This window comes from Tenrec ecaudatus, chromosome 3 (genome assembly GCF_050624435.1).
Source record: "Tenrec ecaudatus isolate mTenEca1 chromosome 3, mTenEca1.hap1, whole genome shotgun sequence".
In the NCBI taxonomy this organism is placed as follows: Eukaryota; Metazoa; Chordata; class Mammalia; order Afrosoricida; family Tenrecidae; genus Tenrec; species Tenrec ecaudatus.
Window position 1 is genome coordinate 172,236,988 of NC_134532.1, and position 15,566 is coordinate 172,252,553.

The following is a 15,566-nucleotide window of genomic DNA, read 5'->3' on the forward strand; positions in this document are numbered from 1 at the left end:
GAAGAAGTGTCAAAGTGTTGTGGATACATCTTTAAAACCATCACAGGGACACATGTAGCCGTGTGCTCAGTGCATGCTTATGAAATAGATCCCAGGAGCCCTCCCAGATGGGGACATGGAACCTTTGGGCATTGGCTTTCTTCTCATTGGTAGCCCCAGTCCCAAAGAGGAAACAGCATTCGAGCCTTTTTTAGTCCTAAGAGCTTGATGCCTCCACGAACGACTTTCAAAACACTATTCCCTGGAAACAGAGACGGCAGTAATGAGTGGAATTCGCCCTTCTTGTTCAGTTAAGGGAGGACGATTCACTCTCTCAAACCCTTCCATGTGTGGAATGTGCTTGCGGAGAGCCGGTGACCTGACTGATTGGAAGCCTCAATCTCATGCATCATAAGCTGCCATCAAGCGGTGGGAAAGGACAGATGATGCGGTGGAGCCCAGGGAGGGACGGCAATGGAGGTGCCGCCGCTGTAGCTGCCAAGTCAGCTGCCGTTCTGGGTACATTCTTCTTCTAGCAAGCAGACTTCCTCTTTAAACATTTATTTCCTGCTCTGTTCCAAAAAGGATTTAAGACTGCTTGATTTTGTAAAGGTGCTTTGAGCTGCTCAACAAATCAATCTCTTCTCCCTTTTTTTTAATCAGGAAAAAGATAGACATTTTACTGAGCTTCTGTGAAGGGGGATGAAACATTTGGCAATGAATAAATTGTTGCACTGCAGGGTAAATGGAATGAATGTCACAAGAAAATAGTTGAACTGGTAAACCTTTTGTTAAATAAATACATTTCACCACCACCAAAAAAATGAGGTCATTTTATTATTTTATCTTTAAGAGTCAATCTTTTCATATTACCTTCTATTTTGTTTTCAAATCAATAATTTGAAAGCAATTGATAACACTTCTATTAATCGATATGTGGAATTTTCCATTGTGTAGAAATCATTCTTACTCAACGTTGAGGTCCTGTGTGCGTGTTGTTCCACTCTCTTCAGTCTCTTCTTGTCATTTTCGGTCCCTCCTCCCATCGTCTTGCCAACCTAATGACGTCTTGTTTTCAATATTCATAAAAAGTACTTGGGAGTACTCATATGGAAATGATGGTTCTTCTCGTAATTGTGGCCTTCTCTGTAGGATCCAAATCTTTAAAAAAATAAACGAGAAAGAAAAGCTATTGGCATGCATGAGACATTGAACTGGCACGGATGCTCTCCCGTAAAACCCCAGGTAGAATCCATGGGGATTTTACTTACCCGGCACAAGAGAAAGAGAGCTGTTATGAAACAGAAAGTGAAAATGCACAAAGGGACTCCTGCATATGGAAAGGCAGACTACATCGTTAACTTCCAAGTTCTCTCTGTCTGCAGCAATAGATCACTCTAAAAGCGCAACTCTTCGGAATTGTTGGCTGCTGACATGGCTGAAAAATAAGTCTGGGTTTTCTCACTCGCCTCCATTGGAACAAAATCCATTTCTCAGGTGAAGTGGACACGAAACACGAACTATTGCTCATGTTACTCTAGTGTGAAACTTCTATATCTTCTACAAGGACTCACCTGCTGCAGATTAGCTGTTTACTTGGCTCATGAATAACTAACTATCCTGGAAAGAAAGCCAACATGTGAGCCAGTGAGGCATCTGTTTCCCTTGCCTTCCGCAGTCACAGCCACAGAACGCCTGTAACGGAGGGAGGAGGCGGGGAGGTTTGTCTGCATTGTCATCTTGAAAGGACAATGATAAGGAGTAATCACATTTTGCAGAGCCTTTGACCCTGCTGTTCACATTGAGAACTGGAGCCTAAGAATGTCATCCAAGAAACGGCCAACAATGTAATAAAAGAAATTCTTGGAAGAGTTTTAAAATAGTGGAAAAGTAAGTGGGCAAAAACACCTAAATTGGTTCGCTAGATTTTGGCACACCCACATAATAACACGTTAAGCAATTATTAAAAGTAAATTTAAGAGAAATACTGTGTTGTGAAAGGAAGTTCATACTACATGATGGAGTGGGAAAAATCAAACTAAGAATGATATTAAGTATATTTCATACATATATATGTCATATTGACAAAGTTGAGGTAATTATATATGCATGTTGATCATGCAGTCATATGGAAAGCAAAGACACTCCCAAAAAACTACCGGTGATAACCTCTGAATTGCCAATGTCCCCTCGAGGATATGCTCTGCAGAAGGCTAGCAACTTGGTCTTCTTGGCCATTCTGTTCTCAGTGCCTCTCTAGCACAAGGCCTGTCATCGTGTTGGCAGCCAGCACCCAATGCTTAATTTGTTGGATGAAGGAGTTGAAAGAGATGGAATTTGGAGAATGCTTAGTTTTCTTTGCCTATTTCTACTTTATAAATGTTTATATATGTGTCTATCTTTTGTAATATGACCACTTAAAAGTAAGGCAGGCCTTCTTGTTATGTTTCCATTATTTTCATAATTAAACTGAGTGGGCAAGTCCATCCCGAGCTCTGCTCACAGGCGGTTACAATGAATCTGCAGTTGTGGTTAGTCAAAAATACTTTATTCGAATTTCCCCACACTCCCAGATGTAAAGAATAAAGAAATAGGACCTTCTTTTTCTTACACAACTGGATCCTTACACTAGGATCCACCATCAACGCTCAGGGAAGCAGCAGTCAAGCGATCAGATGGCACACTGCGTCGGGCAAAGCTACTCACTAGAGCTCTTTAAAGTGCTGACGGGCAAACCTGTCACTGTGAGCACTAAGGTGCCACTGACCCAAGCCATGGTCCGTGCATTTGCCTCCTATGCATGTAACAGCTTTACAATGGGTAAGGAAGACAAACGAAGAATTGATGTCTCTAAACTATGATGCTGGCAAAGTGTACTGAAAGTACCCTGGATGGCCAGAAGAACAAGCAAATGCGTCTTGGAAGAAGTACAGCCAGGGTGCTCCTTAGAGGTCAGGATGGCAAGAGTTGGGCTCCCATACGTTGCACACGTTATCAGCAGGGACCAGTGTCCGGGGAAAGACGCGATATTTGGTAAAGCAGAGGGTCCCTGGAAAAAGAAGACCCCCGGGAGAAGGAGTGACACGGTGGTTGCATCAATGGGCTCGCACACGGTGCCGAGAGCAGCACAGGGCCAGGCAGTGTTTTCTGCTCGTGTACACAGAGGCACGATCAGTTGAAGCAGGCTCAGCCACACCCAGCAACAACAATGTTGTCACTGCTGCTAACTTAGAAGTGACACCTTTAATCCTACTCTAGTTTCTATCTCGAAAGCCACCTCAGTCAGCGAAAGGGGACGCTTCCAATATTATTTGTCCTCCTGGGTAAACTTAGACTGCTGCTAACTGCAATGGCGGTGGGTGGGTCTCACCCAACCGCGGCTCTGATGAGAAAGGCAAGCGTACCCGAGCCTCAGAAACCTCGAATAGAGTCCTTAGGCGTGGGAGCCGACTGCATGATGGTGTGCTTGGGGTATTACTACAAACACTCCTTGATGTTGCGGTTGAGCATTTACCAGGCACTCCCCACGCTCAGCAGTTTGAAACCACCAGCCACTCCATGGGAGAAAGAGGGGCTCTCTCCAGCGGCTAACACAGTGTTGGAAATGCACAGGGGCATCTGACCCTGTCCTATCGGGTCACTCTGAGTATGCATGGGCATCAACTCAAGGGCAGTGAGAGTTTGACCCGGTTCTTAATGGGCGCGAATGAGAACTTGAACCCAGGTCACGTGACCCCAGATCCCCTGCTCTTCACAACCGCACCACGGGGTTGATCCAAGTACAAGAAGGGAAGCAGATCAAGAGTTACATACAGCTCTTCTCACTGTCATTATCTCCACTTAACTCAGCTTTCTCTTGTTAGACACCAAGACAATGAAGAAAAAGAGGAGGAAGCTAAATGTCTTTTTTCCCACAACCCAAACGAAGTCTGAGAAAATTCTGTAGTTATTAGCTGGCAAACACAGTAGAAATGTCAAATAATAATCATAAAGTATGTGACATGTTCCAGTTCTAGCTTCAGGCAGATGTTTCCTCTCGTTTTCCGGTCGCGGAGGAGAAGAGAGCGCATGTCCCAACTCAAATGCTCTGCTGCAAAGCGATGGTTCAGATAATCTCGATTCAAAGGAAAACCAAGTTCCAAACATGCCACATGGCAGAATATTTGCAATATAAATAATTGAGTCACTCTCCACAGCCTCAGTTACATTACACTGGTCATTCTGAATCCTAACTTCACAGTAGAATAATCTGGAAATAATACTATGTTTAACCCCAAAGTGCAAGTACCATTCAAAGAGCTTCTAGATTTGATCTGAGGTGTGATCCAGGCAGTGACAGTTTCTAAAAGTCGGTGGTTTTCTGCATGGAGCAGGGAACTGACTGAGAGGACTGTGAGGCCAGCTCCAATCCCAGTTACGTCAACCCCTTCCTCAGAAGAACGTCCTACAGGGGGCATCACTGAAGATACAGCCCAGGAGAGAGCAGGTCTGCCCAGACCACATGGGAATAAACTAAGAGGGAAACAGAGAGAGAACCGCATCCTGGACCACCAAGCTTTGAGGACATTCCTGCTCCGAGCAGTGAATGCACAGAAAGGACCATAGGGCTGGCCTCACTATGAGACACCATGAGACACGACATCCCACAGTACTACAGGGGAGAGCACTGGAGACACAGTGCAGGAATTGTGCCTGGTCTGCCCTCCTCCACTGGGGTGAAACACGAAGGGAGCGCAACAGAGCAGAAAGGGGAGCAAAGCAATGAAGCCCGCAAGGAATCCCCAAAACAGACTTCTGACTCAGGGGGCAGGGCGCGACACCTCAGCAGACCCGATCAGAAAACACTTCTAAGGGTCAACAGACAAACCTGGAACTATTGATTTACAAGCCCTTCTCTCTCTCTCTCTCTCTCTCTCTCTCTCTCTCTCTCTCTCTCTCTCTCTCTCTCTCTCTCTCTCTCTCTCAGAGAGGGAGGATAAACAATCTCCAGGAGAAAACAATGGGACCAATGGTTCTGGGGGTACATGGGATAGGAGACAGTAGGGGAAAGGGAGGAGGGAGTTAACAAACTCAGCGACAAGGGAACAGGGGATCTAAATTCAAAGGTGGGGAGGGAGTAGAATGTTTGGTGGGTTTTATAATGTGCAATGTAGTCAAGAGGAAATTACTGAGAGCTGAATGAAGATTGAACATGGTAGTGGGACAGGAGGAAAGTAAAAGGAAATAGAGGAAAGAACTAGGAGGCAAAGACCTTTACAGAGGTCTAAATACAGGCATGTACATATGTAAATATATTAAGGTCTACATTCATGTAGTTATATGTTAAGTATTACGTTATTAAGGTAGCAGATGGACTTTGGATCCTAGTCCTCCCTCAACACAAGAACACTTGTTCTAATGACCTGGTATCCACGATCTCTGAAGTCAAAATGGGTGCATAAGCAAAGTTGGTAAAGAAAGCTGATGGTGCCTAGCAGTTAAAGATATACCATCTGGGGTCTTAAACATTTGAAGATAAACAAGCGGCCATCTACCAGGGAAGCAACAAAGCCCACATGGATCACCAGCCTGTGTGATCACAAGGTGTCGACAGGATCAGGTATCAGGCATCAGAAGACCCAAAGCAAGCAATCCTATCAATAAGAATGAGGGGGATCAGAGTGGAGATCCAAAGTCCATTTGTAGACAATTGGACATACCCTCACAAAAGGGTCACAAGGAAGGGATAAGTCAGCCAGGGTGCAGTATAGCACCAATGAAACACACAATATTCCTCTAGTTCTTTATGCTTCCTCCCCACCCCCACTATCATGATCCCAGGTCTTCCTTACAAATCTAGCTAGACTGGAGCATGTACACTGGTTACAGATAAGAGCTCTCGACACACGAAACCCTAGACAGTTAATCCCCACCCCAGGAACAGTAATGGGGGTAGGAATTCCATGAAGATACGGAAAAGGTGGAGGGGAGATAAGGGAGGGAAGGGGGAACCAATGGCAAAGATTGATGTATCACACACACACATACACACACACACCTGAGGGGGACGAACAACAGAACTGTGAGTGAAGGGAGACAGTGGATGGTCTAAGATATGAAAATAATAATAATCTATAATTTATCAAGGGTTCACGAGGAAGGGAGGGTGGAGGAAGGAGGGGGAAAAAAGAGGAGCTGATACCAAAGGCTCAAGTAGAAAGAAAATGTTTTGAAAATGATGATGGCAACCTACGTATAAATATGCTTGATACAATTGATGTATGGATGGTTGTAATTGCTCTAAGAGCCTCCAATAAAATGATTTACATGCTTTTTTAAAAGCTGGTGATTTTATTGAGCAACCAGAGCTGAGAGTCATCACAGCCCAAGGATTCTGACAGCTTCCTTCCCACCCATTAACTATCACATTCCTCAGTCAAGCTTCCTGGGAGAAGAGTATCGATCGGCACACAGAGAAAGCACCTAGAACAGGATCCGAGATAGTGCGGTGTGCCAAGTAGACTTTTGACTCGTGGTGGTCCCGTGTGACAGAGTAGAACTGCCCCCATACGATCTTTGGGGCTATAATCTTTACAGGAGAAGCCCACCAAATCTTTCTTCCACAGGCCAACTGGGTGGGTTCGAACTGCCAACCTTCCAATTAGCAGTTGAGCACTTAACCATTGAGTCACTACGGCTCCTTGCCTGAGATGCAGCTGTTGGTAGCTTCAATTGTCTGTGGTTGGGACCATAGCAGGTTTCTTCATACCTCAGAAAGTAGAGATCATAACTTCAATTGAAATGGGTTTTAATCATCTTGACTATGAACACGCTGATTTACAAGGACTCCCTGGGACCAAATACAAATTGGAGTTAGTTTTAAAGTGGTCTTGAGATTCCCAACAGGGCATGTGGCTGGAGTCTCATAGGTAGTCAGTTGGCTCTGACTGATGGTGACAGAATGAAGTCCCACACAATCTTCACAGTCATTGGCATGTTGGGGTCCACTGCTCCTGTTACTGTGAGTCAATCACTTCAGTAAGGTTTACCTTGGTTCTCACCAGCCTTCCCCTTCACCAAACACTGCTCCCTCTGGTCGACAATGTAAAGGAATGCACTCACCTGGGATTGAAGCGAATTTCCTCAGGAACCTCTCTGTCATCAATGACCACTTTCTGGTTGTCCCTGTAATTATTGGGGTCATCAGGAATCCTAAATTTGGCCATCTGAATTTCAGAATCACTCAGTTCAGCATGAGAAATTCTTGCATACCCCATCCTGTACCAGAAACAGAAACGGGTTATAAAGGTTTTCTCACGTGGTAGACTTGCTCTACCTCAGTGGTTCTCAACATTCCTAATGCCATGACCCTTTAATACAGTTCCTCATGTTGTAGTAACCCCCAACCAAAAAGTTATTATCATTGCTACTTCATAACTGCAAGTTTGCTACTGTTATGAATTGGGCGACCCCTGTGAAAGGATCGTTTACCTTCCAACGGGTTTGCAACCCACAGGTTGAGAAATGCTGCTCTAAATAGAAAGCTTAATTAACAGTCTGTCCTGGTGGAATGAACTTCAAATGCACTACAGATAAACATTCTCGTCTGTTCAGGAAGTTTACTGTCATCCTAGAACCTGGCTTGTCATCAATCGGCATTTCACTTAAAAAAAAATCATTTTATTGGGGGCTCGTACAATTCTTATCACTATCCATACATACATCCATTGGGTCAAGCGCATATGTACATTTGTTGCCATCATCATTCTCAAAACATTTGCCTTCTACTTGAGCCCTTAATATCAGCTGCTTGTTCTCCCCCTTCTCTCTCCCCCTACTTCATGAACACTTCATAATTCATAAATTGTTATTATTTTGTCATATGTTACACTGTCCGACGTCTCCCCCTGCCCTCTTCTCTGCTGTCCATCCCCCAGGGAGGAGGCTATACGTAGATTCTTGTAATCAGTTCCCCCTTTCTACCCCACATTCCCTTCACCCTCCAGGCATCGCCACTTCACCACTGGTTCTGGAGGAGTCATCTGTCCTGGATTCCCTGTGTTTCCAGTTGCTATCTGTACCAATGTACATCCTCTGGTCTAGCCAGATTTGTAAGGTAGAATTGGGATCATGATAGTGGGGGGAGGAAGTATTTAAGAACTAGAGGAAAGTTGTAGGTTTCTTTGTTGCTTCCCTGCACCCTGACTGGCTCATTTCCTCCCCACAACCCTTCAGTAAGGGGGCATTTCACCTTTTTTGAAATGAGGAAACCACTCATACATTTGAGTTTTTCCTATAGTGCTGTCCTTGTAAGCTGTGTTCAACTTCACAACAGTTCCTGCGGCATTTTTCCCAAGGAGGAAACAAAATTTCACACCTGCATGCTGTTATCTTAAATTGACCATCACAAAACACAAAAGGTTTGATTGAAACTGCTTTTACCAAAAATAAATAAATAAATAAATCTTTGTGGTGCCAGAGAGAGCCTTCCCAGGTGAGGCCATTGGGTGCACTAACAGCAAACTGCTTGATGCTTGGCTTGCAGGAAAAACGCATACTATGTAAGTTCCACCTAGCAGAGCATCTTTCCGTGTTTTTTTGGGGGGGTTGTGCCCCCTTGTATATGTATGTGTGTGTATGTAGATGTGTATGTGCATGTATATACAGGTGCGTGTATGTGTTTATGAGTCCTGGTGGTGTCGTGGTTACATGTTGGACTGCGATCTGCAGGATCGGCAGTTCAAAACCAAGAGCAGCTCCTCAGAAGAAAGACTGGGCTTTCTACTCCCATTAACAGTTAGAGTTTCAGAAACCCACAAGGGGGGTTTCTATGGGGCCATGGGTCAGCACATATATACATACCCATACATATACAGAGTGTCATCCTACCCTCTTGAGAAGTCCTAAAGATCTCAGAGGCCCAGATAGACTAAACCCAGCTATGAACTACTATGATTTCTATATTTCCCATGGGTGCTTGATGGCCAACAGTTTTTTACAACATCGAATTACACCTAGTTTCAACTTTTCTATTGTAAACTGGTTTCTCAAAAGACTATCCCCATGAAGACAATTACTTAAAGTAAACATTTTAAAAGGAACTAAATCAAGCTGGTGACATTGTCCTGGAAGCCCACAGCAGAGTTCCGTGCACTGTCGCACGGAGAGGAAAGGCCTCAGGTGAAAACAGCCTCACAGATTCGGGGGCTTACAGGGACGGTCAGCAGACTGCAGTGTGTTCCCTCCCTGAAGATCCCTGGACAAGGCGAGACCTGCAACTCAATCCACTGTCTGCATGATCGGCACCGTCTTAGTGCCACCCCCCCCCTCATTCTGCTCCAGACACACACACACACACACACACCCTGCTGATTCTCACAAATACCAATCCCACTCCTTTTTTAAAAAAATCATTTTATTAGGGGCTCATGCAACTCTTATCACATTCCATCCATACATCAATTGTATAAAGCACATTTGTACATTCAGTACCCTCACCATTCTCAACACACTACCAATCCCACTCCTTTTGAGAGCTTTTGTACTTGTGTTTCTGCCTGGCGTGGTCTTCCCTAAAATGTGCACAGGTCAACACTCTCATTGCCTTCAGGCTGCTGCCCACAGATCTCCCCACCCCCGCCCCCCATCAGTGCTCCAGGCCCTCCGGCACTTCCCTTCCTTCTTGCCCAGCCTTGATCCCTTTCCACCACACTGGCCTCTGCCTCCATGTTCTATCATTTATTGTAGCTGTTGTCTTTCTCCTGCGACGTGCACTCTGTGATTACTGGGTTTTGTTCTGACCACACTGCCGAAGACAATGTCTGGCACGTAATGAACCTGCCAGAAATATGCGTCAAATTGATGTGTGAATGATGGTTTCTGCCTTCTTAAATCACGAGGCTCCGCGGTACAAAATGAGTTAAACTCACAGGGAATCCAGGACAGATGAACCCCTCGGGGCCAGTGGTGAGAGTGGCAATGCCGGGAGGGTGGAGGGAAGGTTGGGCTAGAAAGGAGATCTTTATATAACCCCCTCCCTGGGGGACGGACAGCGGAAAAGTGGATGAAGGGAGACATCAGACAGTAACATATGACAAAATAATAATAATTTATAAATTATCAAGGGTTCATAAGGGAGGTGGGGGCAGGGAGGGAGGGGAAAAATGAGGAGTTGATACCAAAGGCTCAAGTAGAAAGCAAATATTTGAGAATGATGATGGCAACAAATGTGCTTGACAATGGATGTATGTTTGAATTGTGATAAGAGTTGTACGAGCCCCCAATAAAATGAGCTTTTAAAAGAAGTGTTAAACTCCCTAATAAGCCCATCAAAAGCAACGGGATGAAAGCGTTTGTCAAGTTTCCCTTCTAGGCTAGAACCAGGAGATAGATGACAGTGGTCATAGATTAGAATGACGACAATCAAACACCTGTGCTCACCTGATCAGTCCTCGATACATAATGTATTCACACCACCTGTGCTGGTCCGTGCCGTCGATGTCCTGGGAAGAAGCAGAGCAGAGAATGCTTCAAGGAAGCAGAAGACGCAGCCCTGGAGTCTCAGAGTGCCAAGAACACGTGTGTGCGCTGCACGAGTGCACACACAGGCAAGTTGGCCTGCCTGCCTCCCACTGGCCTCCGAAGGATCTTTGACAGATTCCTCTACCCCAGAATCCCCCCGCCCCCCAAAACCCCAAATACCCTTGACTGTGAATGGGGTAGGGATTTACATATCAGATCATTGCTTTATCATTCAACAACTGAAACAACTTTATCAAACCTCCCAGTGGCTTGCTCTGTCCCCAGCCCCCTTGTCACGCATGATCTTCCCCTTCTCCAAGGTCAACACCTGTCCACCCTCTCCCCTATTGCTTCCCCTCTCACCCCTGTTAACCATCAAAGTCTGTTTCTTTTGGTATGGAAACATCTCCTTAATTAAAACATAACAATCATCTCATACAATAGTATCTTTTGTGTTTGTGTTGGCTCACTTCTCAGAAACGCACAGGGGCAGTCCTGCCCTGCCCTATGAGTCCGCGTCAACTCGATGGCAGTGAGTGAGTGAGGCCTTCACACGACCCCCTGTCCTCTAAGTCTGTCCATGCCGTGAGGTGGTGCACAGGTCCGCCACTCTTCTCGGTACCCCCTCTGATTATGTACCAACGTTTGCTCAGCCTTTCGTCTACTGATGGGCTTTCTGTTTCCATCCTCTTGTCCTTAGGAATATGCGGCAATGACCCTGGGTGTGCTTCTAACGGTTCACGTGTGTTACTTATTTCTATAGGGTTCACACCAACTAGTGGGGTTGCTGAGGCCTATGGTACTCCAATTCCCACTTTGCGCATTGAGTGTACTGATTTATAGTCCCAACAGCAGGGTCGGGGGGCGGGAGGAGGGTTGTTCAGTCTCTCCAAACCCCAGGCAGCAGGTGCCGTTTTCTGCTCTTTCGAATTTTCGACAGGCATTTCCTGAGCACCCACTCTCTGCCAGTCTAGGCCCCATAATGAATCAGTGAAGATGACAGTGACCCAGAGAGGCAAGAGGACTGCTAAATCCATCACGGAGATGCAGTTCCTGCCGCCCTGCCACTTGCAAGCCCGCTGCCCAGGCGCAGGAGACTGTCCCCCCAGTCGTCATCCTGGGTGGCACATTCGCACAGAGGTTTTGCCATTCTGCTACCTGGCTGTGCACATCTGTGCCGTCCCTGAGCAGAGGGACCCTGTCACTTTTGTCTCTCGGGTACTTAGCATGCAGCTTGCTGCTCAGCAGGTGCTCAGAACATGTTTGCAGAATCCAATCAGGGGAAGAAGCATATTTTGAGAGAGATCCTGACTCTTTCGGATGTTGAAAGCTGGAGACTGGGATTATTTGTCACCCGATAAGCAGAACAGAAATGCGCCGTTTTTAATCATTTCATGATGATGTGCTAGGAAAACGTTAATGCTCCTGAAAGTAGAGGCCTCATTTTTTTCTCCTTTAAAAAACCTATAAACAAAATCAGATCTGGCTTGTTGCCATTCCGGAATCATATGATTAGATGTAATAAAGAATGTATTTCACAGAAAGAATACATTATAATTTACTGCCTTCTGGGTTTTGTGTTTCTCTTCAGCTTGGTGGACTCCTGATTGATTTTTACTTAAATCTCCGTGATCACGTCCATGACACACCTGTTCTAGATCTAAAAAATGAATGATGGAAGGGATGATAAATCCAGGGTGCGCTATCACACCGATGAGCACATAACTATCCTCTGGTTCTTCAATATTCCCTCCCCTTCCTATTATGGTGTTTATTTGTTTTACTTCATTAATCCTGTTAGACTTGTGCATGTTTATTTCTATAATTAAGATCGCTGGATACATGAAAGCCAAGATAGATAACGCTTCAGAAACAGGAATAGGAATAATGATTCCCTGAGGGAACAGGAAGTGTGGGGGGGGAGAGCTTAAGGGGGGGGGGCTAATAGCATTGATGACTGTAGAACCCTACTGAAGGGGAGCGAACAACAGAATTGTATGTGAATGGATATCTGGATGGTGTGCGATGCAGCTAAATAAATAAATCAGGGTTCCTGGGGGTGGGGGGAGGGGTAAAAGGGGAGCTGATAGCTGGTATCACGAAGTTCAAAAAGGAAGAAAACGTTTTTAAATTGACTATGGTAGCAATTGTACAATACTGCCAGATGCAATTGAACTCTGGAATGTTATGATAGCTATACGAGCTCCCAATAAAACGACTTAAACTATTGTAATGAGTTTTTTAAATTAAATGAACAATTTAGAAGGTGGGGGAGAACACCAACGAATGAAAGAAGTGTGCTCCCAGTAGTTCAAAAACAAGCGACCAAATTGGCATGAAGGCGCATGGACAAAGTGAGACCCAAGATAACTGGACAGTGTGGTGGTTACGTAATCCGTCGTCAAGTTGAGACTTAAGAGAGAAGGGGTGGAGTTTAGCCTGTCAATCAGGTCGCACGCAGCTCGACGACCTCATTTGGAGGTGCCAAGGTATAAATAGCTCATTGGAGGAGGGATACATGTTCACTCCCTGTGAGACATTCCTGTTGAAAAGACACATCGACTTATGCTAGACCCCGGGAGCTGTAGGAGCCACATGGAGACCCCTGCCAGTGCTGAGTTGCTTCTACCGCCACTGGATCCACGAGATTTTTCACCCCCTGGCCTGTGATCTTCCTGCATTCAGTATTATTGGATCGCTGAGTGAGTCTAAAGAGGAATGTATGGACTAGTACTGGACATATGGACTCATATTTGACTATGGACTTGACCTGGACTGGGCTGGGACGCTTTCTTAATGTACCGTTACTCTGTGTAAAGCTCTTTCCTATACACATATGAGCGTCTATGAATTTGTTTCTCTAATCCAGTGGTTCCCAACCTGGGGGTCGTGCCCCCTCTGGGGGTTGAACAACCCTTTCACAGGGGTTGCCAAATTCATAACAGTAGCAAAATTACAGTTATGGAGTAGCAATGAAAATCATGTTATGGTTGGGGATTACCACAGCATGAGGAACTGTATGAACGGATCATGGCATGAGGAAGGTTGAGCACCACTCCTCTAATTCACCCAGACTAACAGACAGTCCGTCACAGAAGGGCCACATGGAAGGGATGATATATCCGGGGTGCAGTATAGCACCGATGAAACACATAACTATCCTCTCAGTCTTTGCTATTTCATCCCCTTACTATTATGGCCGTGGTTCTCAACCTGTGGGTCTTGACCCCTTGGGGGTCAAAAGGCCCTTTCACAGGGGTCACCTGAGACCATCAGAAACACATATTTCTGATGGTCTTAGAAACCAAGTCACTGCTCTTCTATCCGTTTCCAGGCGGGTCCACCCACATGCAGATATGCCCACATACGAGTACCCAGCGTGAAGATTGTGACCCATGCTACATGACAAATTTCATTTATTGGTCATAAGAAATAAATATTTCACAATATGTAATTATACATTGTTTTGTGATTCATCACTATGCTTTAATAATGTTCAATTTGTAACAATGAAAATACATCTGTATATCAGATATATACACGATGATTCATAACAGTAGCAAATTACAGTTAATGAAGTAGCAACAAACAAATAATTTTATGGTTGGGGGTCACCACAACATGAGGAACTGTATTAAAGGCTTACGGCATTAGGAAGGATGAGAACCACTGTATTATGGTCTTAGATTTACTGCTTTAATCTTGTTAGACCTGCATATATTCATTTGTATAATTGAGATTGTTCGATGCATGACATCCCAGATAGGTAAACCCTTCAGAAATAATAAGGGGAGTAACAATTCCCTAAGGGTACAGGAAGAGAGGTGAGGCAAAGGGGTAACCGATAGCAATGATGACTATGTAACCCCACTCGAGGGGAACGAATAACAGAATTTAGATGAACAGATACTTTGTATGGTGTAAGGTAGAGCTAAAGATAACAAAATAAAATAATAATAATACAATGACATGGGTTCCTGGAGGGTAGGGTGGGGGAGGGAAGGGATAAAAGGGAGCTGATAATAAAGAGTTCAAGAAGAAAGAAAATGCTCTGAAAACGATGGTGGCAGCAATTGTACGATTATGTTTAACCTAATTGAATTATGGGTTGTTATAATATCTGTAAGAGCTCCTATAAATGATTATAAAAAAAGACGTGTGGCTCTGGTTTGCTTTGTCTCACTGGCCTCCAGTCGATGCCCAATCACAGCGACCCCATAGGACGAGAAAGAACTGGCCCCGAGAGTTCTGGAGACTATCTCAGTATGGGAGTCCAGCCTTGTCTTTCTCCCAAGGAGCAGCTGGTGGGTTAGAACTGCCAACCTTATGTTTATCAGCCCAGTGCGCAACCACTACACCACCAGGGCTCCCAAGCATAATAAACTATGACTCTGTTTCACGATCATTTTATTTCATTAGGCTTTTAAAAGAGACTCTCTACGTTTAAGACTGTAGGATTTAAATATGCATTTCTTAAAGAGAAAAATCTGCGTGTGCAAGCATTTATGGCTTACAAGTCTCTCTGTATCCATAAACTTCTTAATAGAAAAAGCTGTCTGAGAGTCCTTTGCCAATTTTAACACACCTTCTGATCATGCTAATGGTAACTAACAGAGGATGAAATAAAAACCAAGTCACATTCACCTTGCTAAATACCACATGCCCCCTCCGACGCCCCCTACCCACTGTCACGTGGACGTACAGACACACACACATACACAAAGATGCACCCCTTTCTTAGCATGGAGGTTCCTTCAGACTTTCCAGGTCTCATCTAACCATCTTTTGTAAGTTAAAAACGGTGTACTCATACATTTGTCTTGTGTGATTTTTATACCCACAGCCACACACCGAGAACATATGTGGAGTTACCACCTGCGGAGGGTTTTGCAAACCTTGTATTCCACCCTTGCACCAATACAACGAGACAAGAGATGCTAACATCCCCACATTGCACATCTGGAAATTGAGGCCCACGAGGGTTTAGTAGCTTGTCCCAAGGCCACATACCTGGCAAATGTAGCCCAGGCTAGGTTAGGGGGTGACCACAGACCATAATGAGAAAAAGACCCAGTCAACAGCTAGAA

General features: G+C 44.9%; 1 protein-coding gene across 1 annotated transcript in view; it reads right to left on the reverse strand.

Moving 5' to 3' along the window:
• Positions 1 to 815: 815 nt before the first annotated feature.
• CWH43 (cell wall biogenesis 43 C-terminal homolog) overlaps positions 816 to 15,566 on the reverse strand; it is a 74,122-nt gene continuing 59,371 nt past the window's right edge. The window contains exons 14-16 of the mRNA XM_075544971.1: positions 10,399 to 10,460; positions 7,081 to 7,236; positions 816 to 1,140 (exon numbers count right to left, since the gene is read on the reverse strand). Coding sequence (XP_075401086.1) covers positions 1,062 to 1,140; positions 7,081 to 7,236; positions 10,399 to 10,460 — 297 coding nt within the window. The 3' untranslated portion in view covers positions 816 to 1,061. The remainder of the gene's footprint in view (positions 1,141 to 7,080; positions 7,237 to 10,398; positions 10,461 to 15,566) is intronic.